Source organism: Pipistrellus kuhlii, unplaced genomic scaffold, assembly GCF_014108245.1.
Source record: "Pipistrellus kuhlii isolate mPipKuh1 unplaced genomic scaffold, mPipKuh1.p scaffold_m20_p_3, whole genome shotgun sequence".
NCBI classification, from domain to species: domain Eukaryota; kingdom Metazoa; phylum Chordata; class Mammalia; order Chiroptera; family Vespertilionidae; genus Pipistrellus; species Pipistrellus kuhlii.
Genome location: NW_023425529.1, coordinates 83,116,983 through 83,137,725, shown reverse-complemented (window position 1 = coordinate 83,137,725; position 20,743 = coordinate 83,116,983). Strand labels below are relative to the sequence as shown.

The window sequence follows — 20,743 nt, the reverse complement described above, 5'->3', positions numbered from 1 at the left end:
CTTCATATATAACTGAAACACACATGGGAAACAATAAAGCTGATACAAATGGATTTTCTCCAAAGGATAGAACAAATGATTTTTCTTTATGGAACTATATTTGAAGAAAAAAACATGATTTTATTTCAGCTATATCTGGATGGGGGGTTGGTATTTACTGGGTTCAGCTTCTTAGGATTTTAACTTTTAAAATACTTCACAAAAGGTAGAATACTAAATGCCTCATATAGTGAGAAAACCTCATCTGGATGTAATCCTACTAAATCATCTCAGCAATATTGATAGACATGAAATGTTAAACTATAATAATACATACTTTGCTTCATACAGGTCATTTTGTTTTAAGTGAAAACTTGAAAGAACTATAGAACATTTGTAATTCTGACTTTAATTCAAGCAATTACTACTTGAAAGAATTATCTTAGAGGTATTCTTCCCTTAAGTCTGATAAAACAGTGTGAAGTGCTTCATCATCAGTAAGGACGTAGGAACAAGCATCAATTTTTCAAACCCCTTTTTAAAATTACACTATCACATACCATTACCTTATTTTTCATGAATTTAGAATGACTCCGATAGACCTCCATTTGCTTCATTTCTTCCTCCCGTTCTTCAGTACTCAGAGCCCCATTTGATTTCAGCATCTGAATTTCCTCTTCCAAGTCTCGGAGCCCACGCTCCATAGAGGAAATTTTTGAATCCTGAGGACAATTAAAGTAGTCATGAAAAATCAGAGAAGTTAAACAACCCAGTGTTAGAGGTGCTACATTTATTAAAAATAATTATGCAAGGAAATTGCTATCTAGCAACTGGTACCTTACTTCTAAAATATACCCTTTATGGTAATTTAAATGGAAGGAGGAAGACTCATCTGTAATGTGATTTTTCTTTTATCTCTTCCTCTCATCTATACCCTTCAATTAAAGAGAATTAACTAAAGAAATAAAAGCAATGGAAAACTGGTTAAAGTTTTTTGTACTTTATGGTCAATAGATATGTAGTGAAAACTTCTGTAATATTAACAGTAAAACCTTTTACAGATATAATACCTTATCCTATTACTTTGACTCCTAAAGGGTTTATTTCTGCTCACAGAGAAGGGGGAGATGTGTAAGAGGATTCCAAAGATTTATACAATGATGTGTGTAACTATACTTATAATAATTAAGATTTTATAACCTACAGCAGCAGAAAAGCAAAGAAATAAAAAATTACATTAACAGTTACAGTTTATCATACTCATAATCTTTTCCTTACTAGGTGTGCCGGTTGATAATGGCGGATTTTGTAATAAAAGAATACATGATAATTTCAAGAGAAACATCAAAAGTGCTTTATTCAAAGTAATGTCCATCGCTAGCTCCACATTTCCACCATCTTTCAGGTAATTTGTGGATACCGTCCATTAGAGCTTTTCTTGTTTTGAGGCAAACCATTCAGAGACCCAATTTTCCACTTCTTCGTGTTTTAAAGTGCTGCTCAGAAAGTGCGAGTACCATCGATCAGAACAAGTGGCAATCTAAAGGCACAAGGTCTGGTGAATATAGCAGGTGGGTTAATACTTCGCAGGCAAGATCTTTTAACATGTCTTTAACTGGTTTTGAAGTGTGTGATGGTGCATCATCATGAAACAAAATTACTTTGCCATGTCTTCTGGAACATTCTGGTCATTTCACAAAGTATGGTTCAAACAGATTGTTGTCGGTAGGATCATATATTAACGGTTCTAGAAGCTCACAATACACCACACCTTCCTAATGCCACCAAATACACATCATTGTCTTCTTTCTGAAGCAATTTGGCCTTGCAGTCAATGTTGATGGTTGGGTTGTAGTCGATGTTGATGATTGACCTGTATCAATCCATGATTTTGTGCATTTGGGATTCTCAAAATAAATCCACTTTTCATCGCCAGTCACAATTCGATACAAAAAAGACTTTCATCCTATTGAAGCAATATTTTACTGATGACTTTTTGGTTTTCCATTTGTCTTTCGTTCAGTTGATGTGGCACCCATTTCCTTCCTTTAAAATCTTTTCCATTGATTGTAAATGAATGGAAATTGCTGAGCAACGTTAAATTTTTCTGCAAGTTGCTTTTGAGTTTGACATGCATCTTCACCCAATAATGCTTGCAATTGTTGTTGTTCAAACTTTTTCAGTTGACCTGGATGTCTTTGTCTTTCACATCAAAATCATCACTTTTAAAGAATTTAAACCAGTGTTCACAAGTATCTTGAGATGGAGCATGTTCACCATAAGCTTCCCGAAGTATTCAGCAATATTTTTCTTACTTAGTCAAGTATTTAATTAATTCATCCCTAATGCCTTGGGAGGGCCAGACCAAATGATTTCACAGACTTTATGTAATCTGTGGGTTGGACATTCCCCACCCCTGACCTAAGAAATAAAGATCTTAAAATATTGTAGGTTTATTTTATTTGGGATTTTAGAAAAACCATTCCTTTAGTTTAGAAGGTAATTTTGAGAATGATTTCCTGTTACACTTTAGCTCAAGGATTGCTAGACTGACTCTCCTTGTTATCATGTAGACAAAAGTTAAAGGATTTATCATGAGACAACTACAACTATCTATTTTTAGGTTCAGGGGAATGGAAGAACATGTATTCTTCTGTCTTACATTACATAACCTTTAAAATTATCACTACAGAAATTTCCTTTTACAAATCTATTCAAATTAAACTTACATTTGATTCTAAAGGAAATTTATTAATCAGTACAATTAGAGATATTCTAAACCTAAGCCAGGATTTTAATTATTTAAAATTATTGAGCCTTAGGCAACTACTTCAATTGTACTATCTGAAAATTCCCTTTTGAAATGACTATAAATCTTCCTGGAAATATTAGGATGCAGTCCTTCAAGAATGACTAAAATACTAGGCATATGCATGTGATTAATCCGCAAATCAAAGATAATGAAACATGGTTCACCTCAGACATTAGCCTGGGTGGTAATGAAAGAGGGCCAGAGGAAGAAGGGCATGTTTTTCTAGCATCATTGATACTCCACACAAGGTAAAATAGCCTTCAGCTAAGAACTCCAGCATGTCACACAGACAGATTCTACCTCTAAAAAGCCCCTACAGGAGTTTGCCAAGGAACATTACCCATCTTCTCCCTTAATCCCAACACAGATAGGCAAATCAGCACCCCAATACCAAATTGTGTATCATAAAAGCATCTCCCTAGAAAGGAACCACAATTGCAGCTCTGGAAGCCATGAGACAGGCACAGACTGCATAGAAAATGAACCTGCCAGGTTACTCTTTGAAATCAGGACAGAAAATGATGCATGATATGTTCAACTAATTCCAGCACCAACTCAACCAGTACTCAGGCTGGGTTTATTTGGGAATAGTTCTCCCAGAGGTTTCTTACTCCTAGAAACTATCCTATCTGATAAAAGAGAGAAACATGCAAATTGACCGTACCTCTGCTATGCCCACCAGCCAATCAGAGTGACTATGCAAATTAACCCAACAAAGATGGTGGCAGCGACAAAGCTGGAACAAGCAGGAGACTTGGGTTGCCCCAGTGATGGAAGAAGCCAAGCTTCCCACCCACTCTGGCTGGTCCTGGCCTCCGCTCAAGATCACAAAGTTTCAATTATAGAAGATAAATAAATCCCAGATACCTGCTTCCAGCCAGCCCTGGCCCCTGCTCATGGAGGCAATGAAAAAATAAAAAATAAATTGTCCAATTTAAACTGCTTACCTTATATATATAACTCCCAATTAATCACAAATTATCTAATTTCAAAGGTTAAAAGCTTCAGGAAAAATATTAATTTAACTTCAAATAATTTTTAAAAAAAGGAGGGGCTGGGAGCTTGGGTCACTGGGGGCATGGCCAGCCTACAAACAGCCATCATCCCCTCACCCAGACTGGCCAGGCACCCCAATGGGGATTCCCACACTGAAGGGGCTATGGCCAGCCTGCAAACAACCATCAGCTCCTCACCCAGGCTGGCCAGGCACTCCAGCAGGACCCTCCACTCTGCAGGGGGTGTGGCAGCCTGAAAATAGCCCTCAGCCCCTCACCCAGGCATCCCTGCAGGGACCCCCACAGTCCTCAGCCCCTCACCCATGCTGGCCATGGCCCCAGTAGTGGCCCTCACACCATGGGGATGTGGCCGGCCTGCAAACCATCACAGTCCCCTCGCCCAGGCCACCCCACACCCCAAGGGAACTCCCACCCTTATCCGGGACTTGCTTCAGGGCAAACCAGCTGGCCCCACCTGTGCACTAGGCCTCTATCTATACTAATAAAAGGGTAATGTGTTTATTAGACTAGGAGACCTTCCAGGAGACCCTTTGGACCTTCTTTTGGACTAAGCTATGGTGGTGGGGCTGAGGTAGAGGAGGTTAGAAGACAAGAGGGGAGGGCAGTTATGGGTTATCGGGCCAGGATGGGACAGCAGTTGTGGGTGATCAGGCTGGTGGGTCGGGGCCATTGGGTCTAGGCAGATCAGCAGGGGGACTAGTTGGGGGTGAGCAGGCCATCAGAGGGGGTCAGTTGGAGGTAATCAGGACAGCAGAGGGGGGCAGTTTTCAGTGAGCAGGCCAACAGGGGGGTCAGTTGGGAGTGAGCAGGCTATCAGGGGAGGAAGTTGGGGACAAGCACACTGGCACGGGGGGTGGGGGGGCAGTGGGGGTGATCAAGCTGGCAGGGGGGTATTTGGGGGCAAGCAGGCCAACAGTAGGAAGCAGCTGGAGTTGAGCAGGTCAGTAGGCAGAATGATTAGGGGCAATCAGGCAGGCAGGCAGGCAGGTGAGCGGTTAGGAGCCAGCAGTTTTGGATTGCGAGAGGGATGTCCGACTCCTGGTTTAGGCCCAATCCCTGTAAACCGGCACTAGGACATCCTTCAAGGGGTCCCAGATTGGAGAGAGTGAAGGCTGGGATAGGGACAATCCCCCTCCCCCCCGCCCATGCACGAATTTCATGCACTGGGCCTCTAGTTTATTAATAAAGAAATTGAGGTGTAGCTTGCTCTGTGTCACACAATCAAGTAAAACCCGATTTTGAACCCAGGGAATTTATCTCTGAAGGCAAGCTCTTCATCACCAACTGCCATACCATACAGCCTAAAGATTTCAACTTACTCATCAACTTAAAGCAGAAGTTTTCATAGAATGGCTACGAAACTTTGAGGATGTTCCCTAGACCCTTTCATTAAATCTATTGTACAAAGTCAAAACTTTTTCTTAATAAACTATCACTTTATTTGCCTTTTCTATTGTGTTAACATTTTTAATCAAGATATAAAAGCAATGGTGGGCAAAATCGCATGTGCCTTATGACAAAGGGCAATAGCACCAAACCACAGTTAGTCATTGTATTCTTCAGTATCAAGATTCACAGAAAAGAAAAAAAAAAGAAAAAAGAAAAAAAAAACATTTTTAAAGCCTGCTTAACTTAATGCCTTGTTACTTTATTACTTTTAATAAATCTCAAGCTTTGAGCACACATCATTTTTTAAAAAATATATTTTATTGATTTTGTACAGAGAGGAAGGGAGAGAGATACAGAGTTAGAAACATCGATGAGAGAGAATCATCGATCAGCTGCCTCTTGCACACCCCCTACTGGGGATATGCCCGCAACTAAGGTACATGCCCTTGACTGGAATCGAACCCGGGATCCTTCAGTCCCCAAGCCGACACTCTACCCATTGAGCCAAACCGGCTTCGGCTGAGCACACATCATTTTAATATTCTGTGTGATAAAATGGGAAGGAACTAGGCAGGCACTTCTGCTGAAGGAAGTATGGTGACTGTCCCCAAGAACAGTACTGTGTGCTTCTTTTAATTGCAAGCTGAATTAGCAACTTTTTTCATAGAAAACTATATTTATTAGAAAGAACAAAAGATAAACTATGGTTATTTAGACTTGATATTTAGCAGACATTTTTTATAAATGAGGAAAATAAACCTGTTGTTCTAAGAGTATAAAGGGGTCCTAAAATCAAAGGTTTGAGAATAACTGAAAGAAAATCTGGACAATCCTTTCCATCTAATTTGAGTTATGTGCTACTACTAAAAGGAACTGAGACTAAAGTTCTTTTAAAGTGTCATTTTCATTAAGTCTCATTTTTCTTTTCAATTTACAAAATGAGTAAAATATTGTTACATTAGAGGCCCGGTGCACAAAAATTCATGCACTTCTGGGGGGTGGTCCTCAGCCCAGCCTGTGCCCTCTTGCAGCCCGGGAGCCCTCAGGAGATGTCCACCTGCCAGCTTAGGCCTGTTACCCAGGCGATCGAACATCCTTAGCCCTGCCATCGCCACCGCCACCACTGCTGCACTCCCAGCAGTTAGCCTGGTTTGTGACTGAGCAGAGTTCCTGCTGTGGGAGCGCACTGACCACCTGGGGGCAGCTCCTGTGTTGAGTGTCTGCCCCCTGGTGGTCAGTGCACATCACAGCGACTGATCATTCCCTGTCATTCCATCCTTAAGGTCAATTTGCATATAACCCTTTTATTATATAGGACTAGAGGCCCAGTGCATGAAATTCGTGCATGGGGAGCAGGGGGGGAGGGTAGAGGGGTGCTGTCCTTCAGCCCAGCCTGCACCCTCTCCAATCTGGGACCCCTCAAGGGATGTTCGACTGCCCTTGCATAATCCATGGCTGCTGGCTCCCAAGTGCTCGCCTGCCTGCCTTCCTGATTGCCCCTAACCACTTCTGCCTGCCAGCCTGATCACCCCCTAACCACTCCCCTCCCAGCCTGATCAATGCCTAACTGCTCCCCTGCAGCCCAACTGCCGCTACCTGCCCTCTCCATGCTGGCCCAGTCACCCCTAACTGCCCTCCCTTGCCAGCCTGGTCACCACTAACTGCCCTCCCCTGCAGGCATGGATCACCCCCCACCCCCGCAACTGCCCTTCCCTGCAGGCCTGGGTCCCCCTCAACTGTCTTTCTCTGCAGACCCAGTCCCTCTTAACTGCCCTCCCCTGCAGACCTGGTTGCCCCCAACTGTCCTTGCCTGCAGGCCTGATCGCCCACAACTGCCCTCCCCTGCTGGCCATCTTGTGTCCACATCAGGGCGGCCATCTTGTGTGTTGGAGTGATGGTCAACTTGCATATTACCTCTTTATTATATAGGCTATTGCTTTCTAAAACTCACACATAAAGTGTGTGATCACTTATATGTGTAAAATAACTTATAAAATTATTAGATTCTTACTTACCTTCATTTCAATAACAGTTTGCAGAGCTTTTGTCTTGGCAGAATCAGGGGCATTCTCAAATCTCCGATGCATCTCCTATACAAGAGAAACAAAAAAAGAGTAAGTGCCTCTTTTTCACTCTCTTTTTTAAAAAGGAGTAGGGGAGAAGGAGTAACTTTGTGCAAAAGGTGGTCCTCCCAGCCTTGTAAGATACCTTGATACTTCTCTATTTCCTCACCTTTCTCTGTGAAACAGGTAACCCACACACTGTATCTAGGCTTTAAAAAAGCATAGGAGGGTTCCAATCTCTGAACACCTGGTTATTTAGTCACACAGACCCCCTACTACAACCGATGAAACTACAACAAATCCCTAGGCTGATGTGTCAAACTTCCACATGAATCAAAGACATAATCAGAACTCCAAATGATTCAAAAAGCGGATTAGAAATATTCCCTTTTTAAAAGGAGAAATAAAGGCAGTCACAATTAGTCTACATTATACAAGCACTAGTGTTGACAACATGCTTTCCATAGCAACCACCCCCAGAGTAGCAACCACCTGGCTACCAATAACGAAAGTCTCTCTCCAGTGGGGGTACAAATGGAAAGAAAAAGATGACTGCTGAACAACAAAAAAAAAGACTGCTGAACAAGTTTCATAAGTAGTTCATATTTAGAAAATGTCAGAAAAACATGGCAACTTTTTAATCCAAATTTTAATGAGTTCAGGTTCTAGAAGAAAGGAGGTGATGGTAGTAATATCACAATTTAGCGTCTCCAAGGATCACCCTGAAGTTTCCAGAACACTTCAGAATGCTTTCTTGTCATATTTTGTGAATGTCTCTGAGTTTGGCAGTACTTCCAAAGTATTCTGGGACAGACTCTAGTAACCCCAAAAAATATCCAGATACTTTCAAACTGAGAGTGTTTAACCATAATAAAAAGAAATGTATACTATAATTATACCTTTCACCTAATTTATTCATTCTTGCCTGACCAGGAAGAATGGTTTGAGAGAAATAGAAAATAGAAATGCAAACTTCATTGAGCTATCTATTCCTAAAAGAGTAGTCCTAATTAAATGACAAAAATTCTAAATTATAAACAGCAGTTTAAACACCAGTAATTTCTGAACATCCACACTCCCCATTTGGCTGCTGCTAATGGCAAAACCACTATTAACACACACTAACCTTTCTGCTACATCTCTCCCTAACTCCAGGAGTCTTAAATATTCAACTAAGAATCCCACTTGTATGTTTAACAACTATCTCAAACTCTACATATCCAAGATTAAACTCTTGGTGGTGCCCCCAAAACCTGCTCCATCCTACCAATTACTCAGGTCAAAAACCAATGAATCTTCTTAACCTGTTAACCAGGGAGTTCCCTTTTTAATTACTCAAAGTACAACGGGCGCATACTCTTTCACTAGGACGTGTCAGTACGTCACGCCCAGTGGACGTAATTCTTTTAATTTATGCTTAATTAAAATAAATGAAATATATATATTTTCGTTTGTTTATATATAAAGCACAAAGGAAAATACAAAATTACAAACAAATAGAAAAGAATACCAACAAAAAAATGAAACATTGAATTAAAAAATTATAAATTTTACAATTATAAAGATTACAAAAAATATATTTTTTTATTTCTATACACAATAAAAATATTAAAAAGTTAACAATTACAGAATTAAACAAAAGCACACAAATAAAATAGAAATATTGAGTTTAAAAATTGAAATATAGATGTAAAAATTCAAAACTCAACTTCCGTGTGATATATTTTAAAACAATTGTTCATACATAGTGCTACCTTACAATCTGGACACCAGTATGTAGACTCTTTCCTAACACCTTTCTTGTAGCAAACTCGGCATTTCCTAGATTTAGTTTTTCCTATATCGCTTTTCATTTGTTCTGGAAAATGCCTTTCAACTAAGCATGATGGTTTAGATGTAGAACTGCTTATTGATGTCTTTGGGTGGGTTTTCACTATGTTGTTATCTACCAATTTCTCTACACACTCTATCAAAAAGTGTAATCGATCCAAATGGTCTTTATCTATTTTGTATATAATATATGCATTGAAGCAGCACATATCAATTAATCATAGAAAAAAAATTTTATAAAATTTTTTTACCCTATTACGAGCAGCCGTGTAGGCCACCATAACTCCATCTCCCAAATCTACGCCGCCCATATTCTTGTTATAATCCAGGACAACATTCAGTTTTTCTTGCCTTCTTCCTCTCTTTTCAATTATTGTCTTTTCGTCATTATGAATAGAACTGAGCATCAATACGTCTTTTTTATCCTTCCATTTTAAAACCATAAGTTTGTCTTTGATTCTTACTATATGTTCATTTTTCTGTAATTTTTTGTTTTTAATTCACTGGAGATTCCAACTCTGTTTATCCTCATTGTTCCAACAATGTCAGTATTGTTTTGACACAAGAGTTCAGCCAAATGAAATGACGTATAGGAATCATCTAAGTAAATCCTATACCCTTTATTCAGTAAGTCATGTGTTAACTCCAAAACAATTCTTGTTGATTGTTTTTCTTGTGGGTAGTGTGAACCATAATTTGTGTCCTTGCCTGTGTATAAAATTATATTTTGTACGTATCCAGATTGGCTTTCACTCAAAATAAACAACTTCATTCCAAATCTAGCTCTTTTTGTAGATATATATTGTTTTTAAGATAAATTCCCTTTCCATAATAAAAGAGATTCATCTACGCATATTTCTCATTCACATACATAAAAACTTTTAAACTTTTCTAACAAATTATTGATGATTGAATCAATTTTATATGTTTTTCTATTATATAAAGGTGGAGATATAAAAAATATAAGTAAATAATATATAATACGAAAATAGGTAGATAAGTGTAAATACGTACCTGTCTCTGCTCACCCAGAACACGTCCACCACTCTCAATAGCGAAATTATACCTATTCCCTTAAATTCATGTCGAGACATGTATGGATGACTAATATCTTTGTTGTTGGGAAATATACATCCCGCCCGTTTCAGGGCACAACATATATTTCAAGGACGTATTCATATGTCCTACCCGTATCTGATATTGTTTACATTTGACGTATTTATACGTCCCGCTCGGTTAACAGGTTAATGCCTTCTTTTTTCTTTCAAGCCACAGCCAATCAGAAAATCCAGTTAACTCTATCTTCAAAACATATCCAAAATCCAAGCACTTCTTGACATCTCCACTGCTACTACTTGGAGTGAGCCACTAACAAAAATATACCTTTTAATCCCATAACAATCAGGCTCCCCTCTCTTTATCTCGCTTCCCTACAGTCACTCTCTACAGAGCAGTCAGAGCACCCCTTTTAAACATAAAGTTGATCTTGTTATTCCTTTGCTCAAAACACTGTCATGCCTCCCCATCTGACTCCAGACATACCAGCCTCCTTGCTTTTCCTCACTACATCAGCCCTGCTCCTTACTTAAGGCTTTTGCATTCATATAGATTTTTTTTTTTTTTCAGTGTGTGGGCTGATGCTCTAACCATTTAGAGTGGTTAGGGCTCTGTCCTCATCTTCCCAGAACTCTCAGAGGCATTCAAAGCAGGGGCCCATTCCCTCCAATATACAATATATATTTCCTCTTAATTATTATGACACCACAGTCTTCTTTTTCTATCATTTCAGTTGTTCTTTATTTCTTTATGTTCATTTTGTATGCTTTTGCTTCTAAATTAGACCCCCAAGGACTACAGTAGCTGGGGGATCAATCCTAAACCCTTTTCTTGTTTTTATCTAAACTTTCTAATCTACATTGCTTAAAATTAAATTGAAATACGTACTCATGAATTTCTAGGCCTGCATTCTGCTCTGATTTCAAGACTCACATTTCCAACTGCTCATCTGCTATTTCTTTTTAGATATCTAACAGGGAACTCAAACTTATTTTATTAAGTAAAATTTTAAAAACCTCTTGATATTCTCTTTAAAGAGATGTCTTCCCCATCTGGTTATATATGGCACTGCCCTACTAGTAGCACAAGCCAAACACCAACCATTTCTCCTTTCATTCCTCCCAGATCTTCATTTCCCACCAGCAATTCAACAGCACGCCCTGTTCTATGTTCAAAATATTTTCTAAATTTAACTGTTTCACTCCATTTCCAGCCTAGTTTAAGCGTAGATAACTATAATGGTTTCTACTAGTTTTCTTCCATTTCCTCTGTCCATTTTCAAGAGAGCACTGAGGTAATCTTGATAAAGCATCAACAAATCATGACACAAGTCTGCTTTAAATGCTTCAATGAGTTTCCTATTTATTTCTCGCTCCCTTCAAAAGCAGCACGGTATGACCATAATAGATAGAACACTGGTCCTCCTGTCAAACTATTTTAAAATTAGACAAGATGATTAAAATAATTGTTTTCAGAAATTGAAAAACAAGTATCATAGAACTTTAATCCTTAAGGGAAAAGAAACAAACAAGGTGATGGCCCAGACTTGCTATCCAGTATGTGATGCAAGGAGGGGAAACCCAAACAGAAAACAGCAGACTTGCAGAGCTCAAAAGATAAATCAATGTGTAAGACTCCTAAAAATAGTGGAAATGTGCAGAGCAGAATAGCATAGAGAAGGAAGCTAGCCAGAAGGCAGCAGTATCTGACAGAGGTCCCCTTGAGTCTTTGGCCAAAAAGTGTGCATGTACAGGGCAAGACTCCACAATGTCAGACAAAGAACAACTACTTACTGAGGACAAAACAACTACCATAGAGCTATGACTTAAGCAACTAACTGAACTCACATGGGGCTGGGAAAAATTTAAGTTCCAAAGTGAAGAGAACATCAGAAGCACTTAGTAGAGATACTGGAAAGGCCACGTCTTAGGGGTACAGCTCATCTAGCTCTAGAGCAATGGTTCTCAACCTTTCTAATGCCGTGACCCTTTAATATAGTTCCTCATGTTGTGATGACCCCCAACCATAAAATTATTTTTGTTGCTACTTCATAACTGTAATTTTGCTACTGTTATGAATCATAATGTAAATATCTGTGTTTTCTGATGGTCTTAGGCGACCCTGCTAGTGGTTCTCAACAAATAATTTTATGGTTGGGGGTCACCATAACATGAGGAACTGTATTAAAGGGTTACAGCATTAGAAAGGTTGAGAACCACTGCTCTAGAGGGAAGATTATCTAAATTAGTCCTAACAGTGTTTAAAAGCAAGTCATAAAAGGATCAAGTTAATTCAAAATTACATTAAGTCTTGAAAGACAAAACATTTCATTAAGAAAGACAGGAAAATCCAAAATACATTAATCCAGGACAAACTCTAAACACATTAGTTCAGGCCACAATAATCTCTCAACTGCATTAAAACGAACAACTAAGCTTTCACCCAGCCTCCAGTTTGTCCACATTTAATCAATTCTCCACACTGTAAGCAAGCTGATTAACTGAGTACACAGGAGATATTTAGCAATATTTGTTCAATAAATGAGCATAAAACTTTAAAATGTATAAACAAAAATAAAGTGAATCCTGCTATCTATAAATGATCTTATTAATAAAATCCTGTAACCTATACTTTGCATTTTTATTTGGTATTTCTCTATCCATTTGAAAATATTAAAACTGCATTTCTTTGTAATACCTCATAATTCAGATACTGAGTTAATTTAACTGACCACTTTCCCATTCTCTTATTCCAAATTGGTAAATTTTTAAATGCTTTAAGGTGAAACTCTTATAATTTCATTTTAAACCTTAGTTAGCATATAAGCAAAACAAAGAAAACAGAACTTCATTTGAATTTTTAAAATATCCTCCTATGCTAAGAAACTAGGATACATTTAGAACCATTTAGGCATAAAGTTTTCCTATTAAGACATTTTAAAACCTTCCACTCATAACAAATTTCTATTGAGAGGCCTGCACATTAAAGATCATTATGAGCACATCTTGCAGTCAGTGAGCTGATAACATCCCCTGTTCCCAATGAGCACATCAAGCCTCTGACTCACGCACTGTTAATAATAGGACAAGACTCTGGAAATAGAAATGAATGTGAGAAGTAGAATATGTTATTTGCTCACTTCATTTAGCTCCTTCTGACTTGAAAATTTTCATTCAAAAAATTTTAAAGTACAGGTAAAATTATCTGGCACTTGTCACAGTCAACTGAGGTTGACAGTAGAAAATATATTCACTTCCTTTCATTCACTTAATAAACAATAATAGCTAGAGTTAGAAAACAAATATTAGGAAAAAAAATTCATACTTCTTTCTTTAGTAATTTCTTTCTTTTTCAAAATAAGCCAATTTTTAACCATACAATTCAGAGAAAGGAGTATTTGTAACTGAAAAGTACTACTTATGTCTGAAATTTCTTATCTTTAAGTTTTAGGTATCAGCCTCAAATCTCTTGGTTCAAGGCAGAAGCTCCACACGGCTTTTGAAGTCCTATATAGATCCAGTCCTCCACACAAGTTCTAGGTTTACTTTACTAACAACAACAAAAAACAGAAGAAATAAAGGGAAGTGTAAACAGAAAGAATCCTCACTTTTTTTTCTGTATCTTAACTCAGCCAATGTCAGACAATATCATACTTTAACCTTTAACCATCTCTAGTAATGGCATTAATCTGAGAAAACGTATTATCTTTCAAAATGGAAGTGGGAACAAATTACAAAAAGAAGGGAGGTGAGAACCTACATAAATAAGATACTCATTTTCCAACATCACTTAAAAAAGAGCAAACTAATTAGGGACTCCTTTTCTTTTTAAATCTTCCTATTCTTTGATTTTTCTAGTTTTTTCTATATATATCTCTATTAATTTTTCCCCTCCCCTCTCCACTGCCTATACCTTACAACTGCCTATGATACAGACAGGCTTCCTTCAACTATGCTAGTTGGATTCAGTATTTCAAGCCAAGAACCTAATCAAATATTAGGCTTTTAACCTTAAATATTTCTGCAAAGGCTAACATGACTACCAAGGTTTGTTGGTTGAAATATTATAGAGACAAAAACTAGCATAAATATAATAATGTCTTAAAACAATTCTGTACTTTGGTCATCGCAACAATATCTACATTTTAAAAATAGGAGCTGTTGTCTATGGTCATACCACCCTGAACACACCTGACCTCATCTAATTGAAAAAAAAAAAGCTGAAACCGGTTTGGCTCAGTGGTAGAGCATTGGTCTGTGGACTGAAAGGTCCCGGGTTCAATTCCGGTCAAGGGCATGTACCTTGGTTGCAGGCACATCCCCAGTAGGGGGTGTGCAAGAGGCAGCTGGTCGGTGTTTCTCTCTCATCGACGTTTCTAGCTCACTATCTCTCTCCCTTCCTCTCTTTAAAAAATCAATAAAATATATTTAAAAAAAAAAAAAAAGGAAGCACATGTAGGTCTAAAATATATTATTTATTTGGCCTATTGACAATACTTTATATGCATATAAACTGCAGATCCAAAAATTCCATAGGACCTTAGATAATGTTCTGCTAATAGATCTAGAACCAAAATTTGGGTCCCAAACTTTGGTGTATAACAAAATCATTTGTAAAGTTTGCTAAACCCATATGCATAAGCCCCAACCACTAATCATGTCTTGCCTGTAAGTCAATATTTGTCCAATAGAGGTCCCCACTCTTCTATCTATCAAAGGAAAGGTATTACAATAAACAATATAAAATCTAGTATTAAGTAGTCACATAATGTAATTTCGTTACAAAGAGAATATACAATGCTTAATTTAAGTTTTATTTTTCTTCTTTGGCTTTTATTTAGCACATTAATCTGCTAGCTACAGAATTATGTTCATAAACAAAATGACAAACTAATCACTAATGTTACTTGGTATAAATGCCATTTTAATGTTGCTGTATTTCATCCACTGAATATGGATGCCACTGAATATCATAGTTTTATGAGCTGTAAAGGAGGAAATTCCTCCAAATAAATCATGACACGTTGCCTTATTATTCTGATACTGATTGCAATTGTTCTTTTTTTACTTATTTAACCATAGAGTTTAATCATGTATCATTCTGAACTATTTTTATTACTTTCTTTATACAAATAATTTTTTTGTTTCAATGTTTATTCATAGTGCAATATTCTGAATATATACTGAACAACAAATTAAAGTCAACAATAAATACCAAAGCTCACACCATCAACTAATATTATAACAAAATGAACAACTATGCCCTAGCTGATTTGACTCAGTGGATAGAGCGTCAGTCTGCAGACTAAAGGGTCTGGGGGTTCGATTCCGGTCAAGGGCACATGTTCAGGTTTGGGGCTCAATCCCCAGAAGGGGGCGTGCAGGAAGTAGTTGATCAATGATTCTCTCTCATCATTGATGTTTCTATCTCTCTTCCTCTCTGAATTCAATAAAAATATTTTTTAAGATTTCTCCCAATGTTTAAAAAAATAAACAGCTATGACTATGCTTGTGAATGCACAGGCAAACAAATCTAACAGGACTGCTGTCTTGCTGACAAAGAATGTAAAATGCCATCAAGAGTAAGACAATTTCACAATTGTTAAAATGGGAAAACTTGTGAGTCTTAGAAGTGATGGGCTTAAGAAACCAACCTCCAAGAATCCATTGAAACTGGAGCCACGTGGGCTTCCCTGAGAACGCAGAACTGCCAAGAGTCTGGGGACTGCGGCATGCTGTGCGGCTCTGGGGAGCCACTCAGCCTTCTGAGCCGTTCCCCGCTGGAAGACTGAGGCAGGAAAAGCACCTGCCAGCATCAGGAAGACCTCGAGGATGAATGGATTATGCCTGCCGAGCACTTTGTGGTCCTAGAATATAAATATCGTATACGGTATTGTGCTATTTTTCAGACTCCTTGGAAAATGCAACGGGAACTGGACAAGGAAACCTTGAATTTGCATCACATCTTCCTGGTAAAGCGCTCAAATAATCTGTGCAACTACAATGCCTCCTACAGAATGGGGAGGAAGGCCCATCCTCCCTGTTTGAGAAAAGGAGCCTGCCTCCAAAGGTGGGGAAAAAAGAGTGAAAATCGTCCACTGCGGGGTGCTTCTCAGTGGGGCTCCTCTGTCCTGGCCATCACATAATGGAGGCCCCTTTAATAAAAAAATGAGAACGATCTTCTGCAGGTTAAGTTCAGCAAATCACACTCTATAATTACATATACCCTATTTCCCCGAAAATAAGATAGTGTCTTATATTAATTTTTGCTCCCAAAGATGCACTGGGTCTTATTTTCAGGGGATGTCTTATTTTTCCATGAAGAAGAATACGGTACACATTTATTGTTAAATGAAAATAAAGGAAACTTATTACTTGTATACGGTATGGTAGTACGGTAGTTGTCAACACAAACCAAACTCTGAATCCTACAGTATCAAGAATTTACTCATTTATTCAATGACAATCATGTCATCATCTTCTGGAACATGATCATAACAATCCAATTCCTGAATTTCCTGGTGAATTTCTTGTGATTCCATTTCTTTCAGAATCAGTGGACCAAATCTCTCATGTTTAGCCTAGGGGAGGCCTTATTTTCGGGGGAATGCCTTATATTTCACTCAGAAGGAAACCTGTAAGTAGGTCTTATTTTCGGAGGATGTCTTATTTTCGAGGAAACACGGTAGATATGAGGAAAGATCTCGGCTGACAACCAGGTCCATCTCTAGCTGCAGGATAGCTATCCCCACATACTTTTGCGACAACCCTTGGACTTTTGGCCACTGCATGATTGGCCTTCTCTCTAGGGAACCCATGCCCATTATTATTTACTAGAGGCCCGATGCATGAAATTCATGCACAGGTAGGGGGGTCCTCACAGCCCAGCCTGCACCCTCTCCAATCCAGTACCCCTCGGGGGAAGTCCAACTGCCTAAACATGAAATGAAGCCAGCAGTCAGACATCCCTCTGGCAATCTGGGATCACTGGCTCCTAACTGCTCAACTGCCTGCCTGTCTAATTGCCCCTAACCCCTCTGCCTGCCAGCCTAGTCGCCCCTCACTGCCCCCTCTCCCAAACTAGTCACCCTCACAGCCTCCCCTGCTGTCCTGATCACTTCATGAAGCCTACTGTTCAGTCATTTGGTCGTCCCTCACTAACCCCCCTGCTGGCCTTGTCGCCCCACGCGGCCTGTTATTCGGTCATTACTGTGAGGGCGTCCTGACCAATTTGCATGCTACCCTTTTATTAATATAGATTGATGATAGCCATTATGACAGGTATGAAGTGATATATCATTGTGACATGTTTGCATTCTTCTGTTATTTCTTTGTTATTTCTATGCATCTTTTCATGTCTTTTGGCCATCAGTGTGTCTTCTTTGGAAAAGTGTCTATTCAGGTCTCTTGCCAATTTTTAATTAACTTATTTGTTTGATTAGTGTTAAGTTTTCTAAGTTCTTTATAAATTTGGGGTATTAACTCCTTGGTTTGATGTAGTCCCACTTGTTTATTTTTTCTTTTGTTTCCCTTGTCAAAAAAAAAAATATATCAGAAAAAATGTTACTAAGAGAAATATCTAACATTTTATTGCCTATGTTTTCTCTAGGATTTTTATGGTTTCAAATCTAACATTTAACACTTTAATCCATTTTGAGTTTATTCTTGTATATGGTGTAACAAGGTGGTCTAGTTTATTCTTCTTTCTTTCTTTTTTCTTTCTTTTTTTTTTTTTTCCGCATGTATTGACACATTTATTGCATAGACTTTACCCCATTGTATATTTTTGCTTACTTTGTCAATTAATTGACTATAAATGTGTGGGTTTATTTCTGGGCTCTCTATTATGTATGTTCTCCTCATCTATATGCCTGTTTTTATGCTAGTTCCATGTTCTTTTTAATACTACTGACCTTAAAATACAGTTTTATAATCAGGGAGTGTGATTCCTCCAATTGTGTTCTTTCTGAAGATTGCTGTGGCTATTAGGGGTTCTTTTTGGTTCCATATAAAATTATAAAACATTCATTCTAGGTCTGTGATATATGCCATTGGTTTCTTGGTGGGAATTGTGTTGAACATACAGATAGATTTGAGTAGTATGGACATTTTAATGTTGTTAATTCTTCCAATCCATGAACACAGAATATGCTTCCACTTACTTGTTGTATTATATCTTCCTCAATTGCTTTCTTTAATGTCTTATAATTTTCTGAGAGCAGGTCTTTTACATTCTTGGTTAAATTTATCCCTAGGTATTTTATTCTTTTTGAAGCAATTGTAAATGTGAATGGGCTTGTCATCTTAGTTCTCCCTTCTGATAGTTCATTATTGGTGTATAAAAATGCAACTGATTTCTGGATATTTGCTTTATATCCTCCTACTCTACTGAATTCATTTATAAGTTCTAGCAGTTTTTTATGGAATCTTTCAGATTCTCTCTATATAAAATCATGTCATCTACAAATAATGAGTTTCATTTCTTATCTGATTGCTTTGGCTAAGACTTCCTGTACTTTGCTGAATAAAAGTGGTGAAAGCAGACACTTCCAACTTGTTCCAGATCTTATGGAATATGCTTGTAGTTTTTGCCCGTTGAGCATGATATCAGCTGTGGGTTTGTCATATATGGCCTTTATTACATTGAAGTATGTTCCCTTCATTTCCACTTTGCTGAGAGTTTTTATCGAAAATGGGTGCTGGATTTTATCAAATGCTTTTCTGCATCTATTGATATGATCACGTGATTTTTATCCTTCATTTTGTTTGTGTTTTCTATCTTATTTGTTGATCTGTGGATATTGTACCAGCATTACATCCTTGGAATAAATCCCGTTGGATCATGGTGTATGATCCTTTTAATGAATTTCTGGATTAGGTTTGCTAATACCGGTACTTTATTAAAGATTTTAGTATATAAGTTCAACAGGAATATTGGCCTATAATTTTCTTTATAATGTCTTTATCTGGTCTTGAAATTAGGATAATGCTGGCTCCTAAAAATGAGCTTGGGATTCTTCCTTCCTCTTGAATTTTATGGAATAGTTTGTGAAGGATAGTTGTTTAGATCTTCTTTGAATGTTTGGTAAAATTCACCTGTGAAGCCATCCAATCCAGAACTTTTGTTTGTTGGTAGTATTTTTATTACTGCTTCAATTTCACTGGTTATAATTTGTCTATTCAGACTCTCTGATTCTTCTGGATTCAGTTTTGAAAGATTTCAAATTTTCAGGATTTTTTTCATTTCTTCCAGATTATCCTGTTTGTTGGCACATAGTTATTTGTAACATCTCCTCACAATCCTTTGTATTTCTTTGGTGTCAGTTGTACTTCTCTTTCTTTTCTGATTTTATTTATTTGGCTCCTTTTTTTTTTTGCCTTAATAAACATAATAAAGGGTTTGCACTCTTGTTCATTTTTTCAAGAAACGGGTTTGGGTTTCATTGATCTTTTGTCTTGCTTTTTTGGACTCCATTTCATTTATTTCTACTCTGATCTTTATTATTTCCTTCCTTATCACTTTGGGCTTTGTTTGTTGTTCTTTAAAAGTTCCTTTTAAAAGTAAACTTACATTTTAGTTGAGATTATTCTTGCTTCTCAAGGTAGGCTTGTAATGCTATGAATTTCCCTCTTAGGATTGATTTCACTGTGTTCCATAGATTTGGGGTTGTTGTGTTGTCATTTTCATTTGTTTCAGGGTATCTTTTGACTTCTTCATTTTAAACCGATTCATTATTAAGTAATATGTTATTTATTCTTCATGTCTTTGTGTGTTTTTTTAGTTTGGTTTTGTGTGTGTGTGTGTGTGTGTGTGTGTGTGTGTGTGTGTGTGTGTATGTTTAATACTGGGAAATATTAACCATGTGCTATTAACCATGATTTCCTTGTTCTGGTTAAAGAAAGGACATTCTAACTTGGCTGGATGTTGTATGCCCCCAGGACCTGGGAGACAACCTTGGAATTTGATTTATTCTCATTCAAGGCCTGCCTATTGTCAAGGAAAGATTAACAATCTTGTTGCCCAAATAATGGAGTTATACCCCAACCTGCATAGCCTACTTTCCCTTCTCTGTAATCCCTACTTCCCCATATAATCCTTGTCCTACTCTATATAAGCAGCTGGTTTAGGAGGGGCTGCAGAACAGATTTTTGTGGATGACCTGCTGCTCTCCCATACTGCCAGCAGTATTAGAATTAATGTTTATATATGATCTAAACCTGTCTCTACTTAATTGGCTCAAGTAGTGACAGGCAGCACATGCTTGATATGATTTTAATCTTCTTAAACTTATTGAGGCTTGTTTTATGTTCTAACCTGGTCTATCCTACAAAATGTTCCATGTACACTTGAAAAGAATGCATATTCCATGCTTTAGGGTGAAACGCTCTGAAAATGTCATTCAAAGCCACCGTTCCCTTGTTGATTTTCTGCTGGGACATATATCCATTGGTGTAAATGAGGGATTAAAGTCACTACAATGATTTTATTACTATCCCTGTATATCAATCAAGGGATATTTAAGTGTTCCTATGTTGGGTGCATAAAGGTTTACAAGGGTTATATCCTCTTTTTAGATTGCTCTCTTTATCATTATGTAA

General features: G+C 37.8%; 1 protein-coding gene across 14 annotated transcripts in view; it reads right to left on the bottom strand.

Moving 5' to 3' along the window:
- ERC1 (ELKS/RAB6-interacting/CAST family member 1) overlaps positions 1-20,743 on the bottom strand; it is a 411,084-nt gene that overhangs the window by 296,865 nt on the left and 93,476 nt on the right. For all 14 annotated transcript variants that reach the window (XM_045588387.1, XM_045588384.1, XM_045588391.1 and 11 more), the window contains exons 4-5: positions 7,212-7,286; positions 546-701 (exon numbers count right to left, since the gene is read on the bottom strand). In XM_045588387.1, coding sequence (XP_045444343.1) covers positions 546-701; positions 7,212-7,286 — 231 coding nt within the window. The remainder of the gene's footprint in view (positions 1-545; positions 702-7,211; positions 7,287-20,743) is intronic.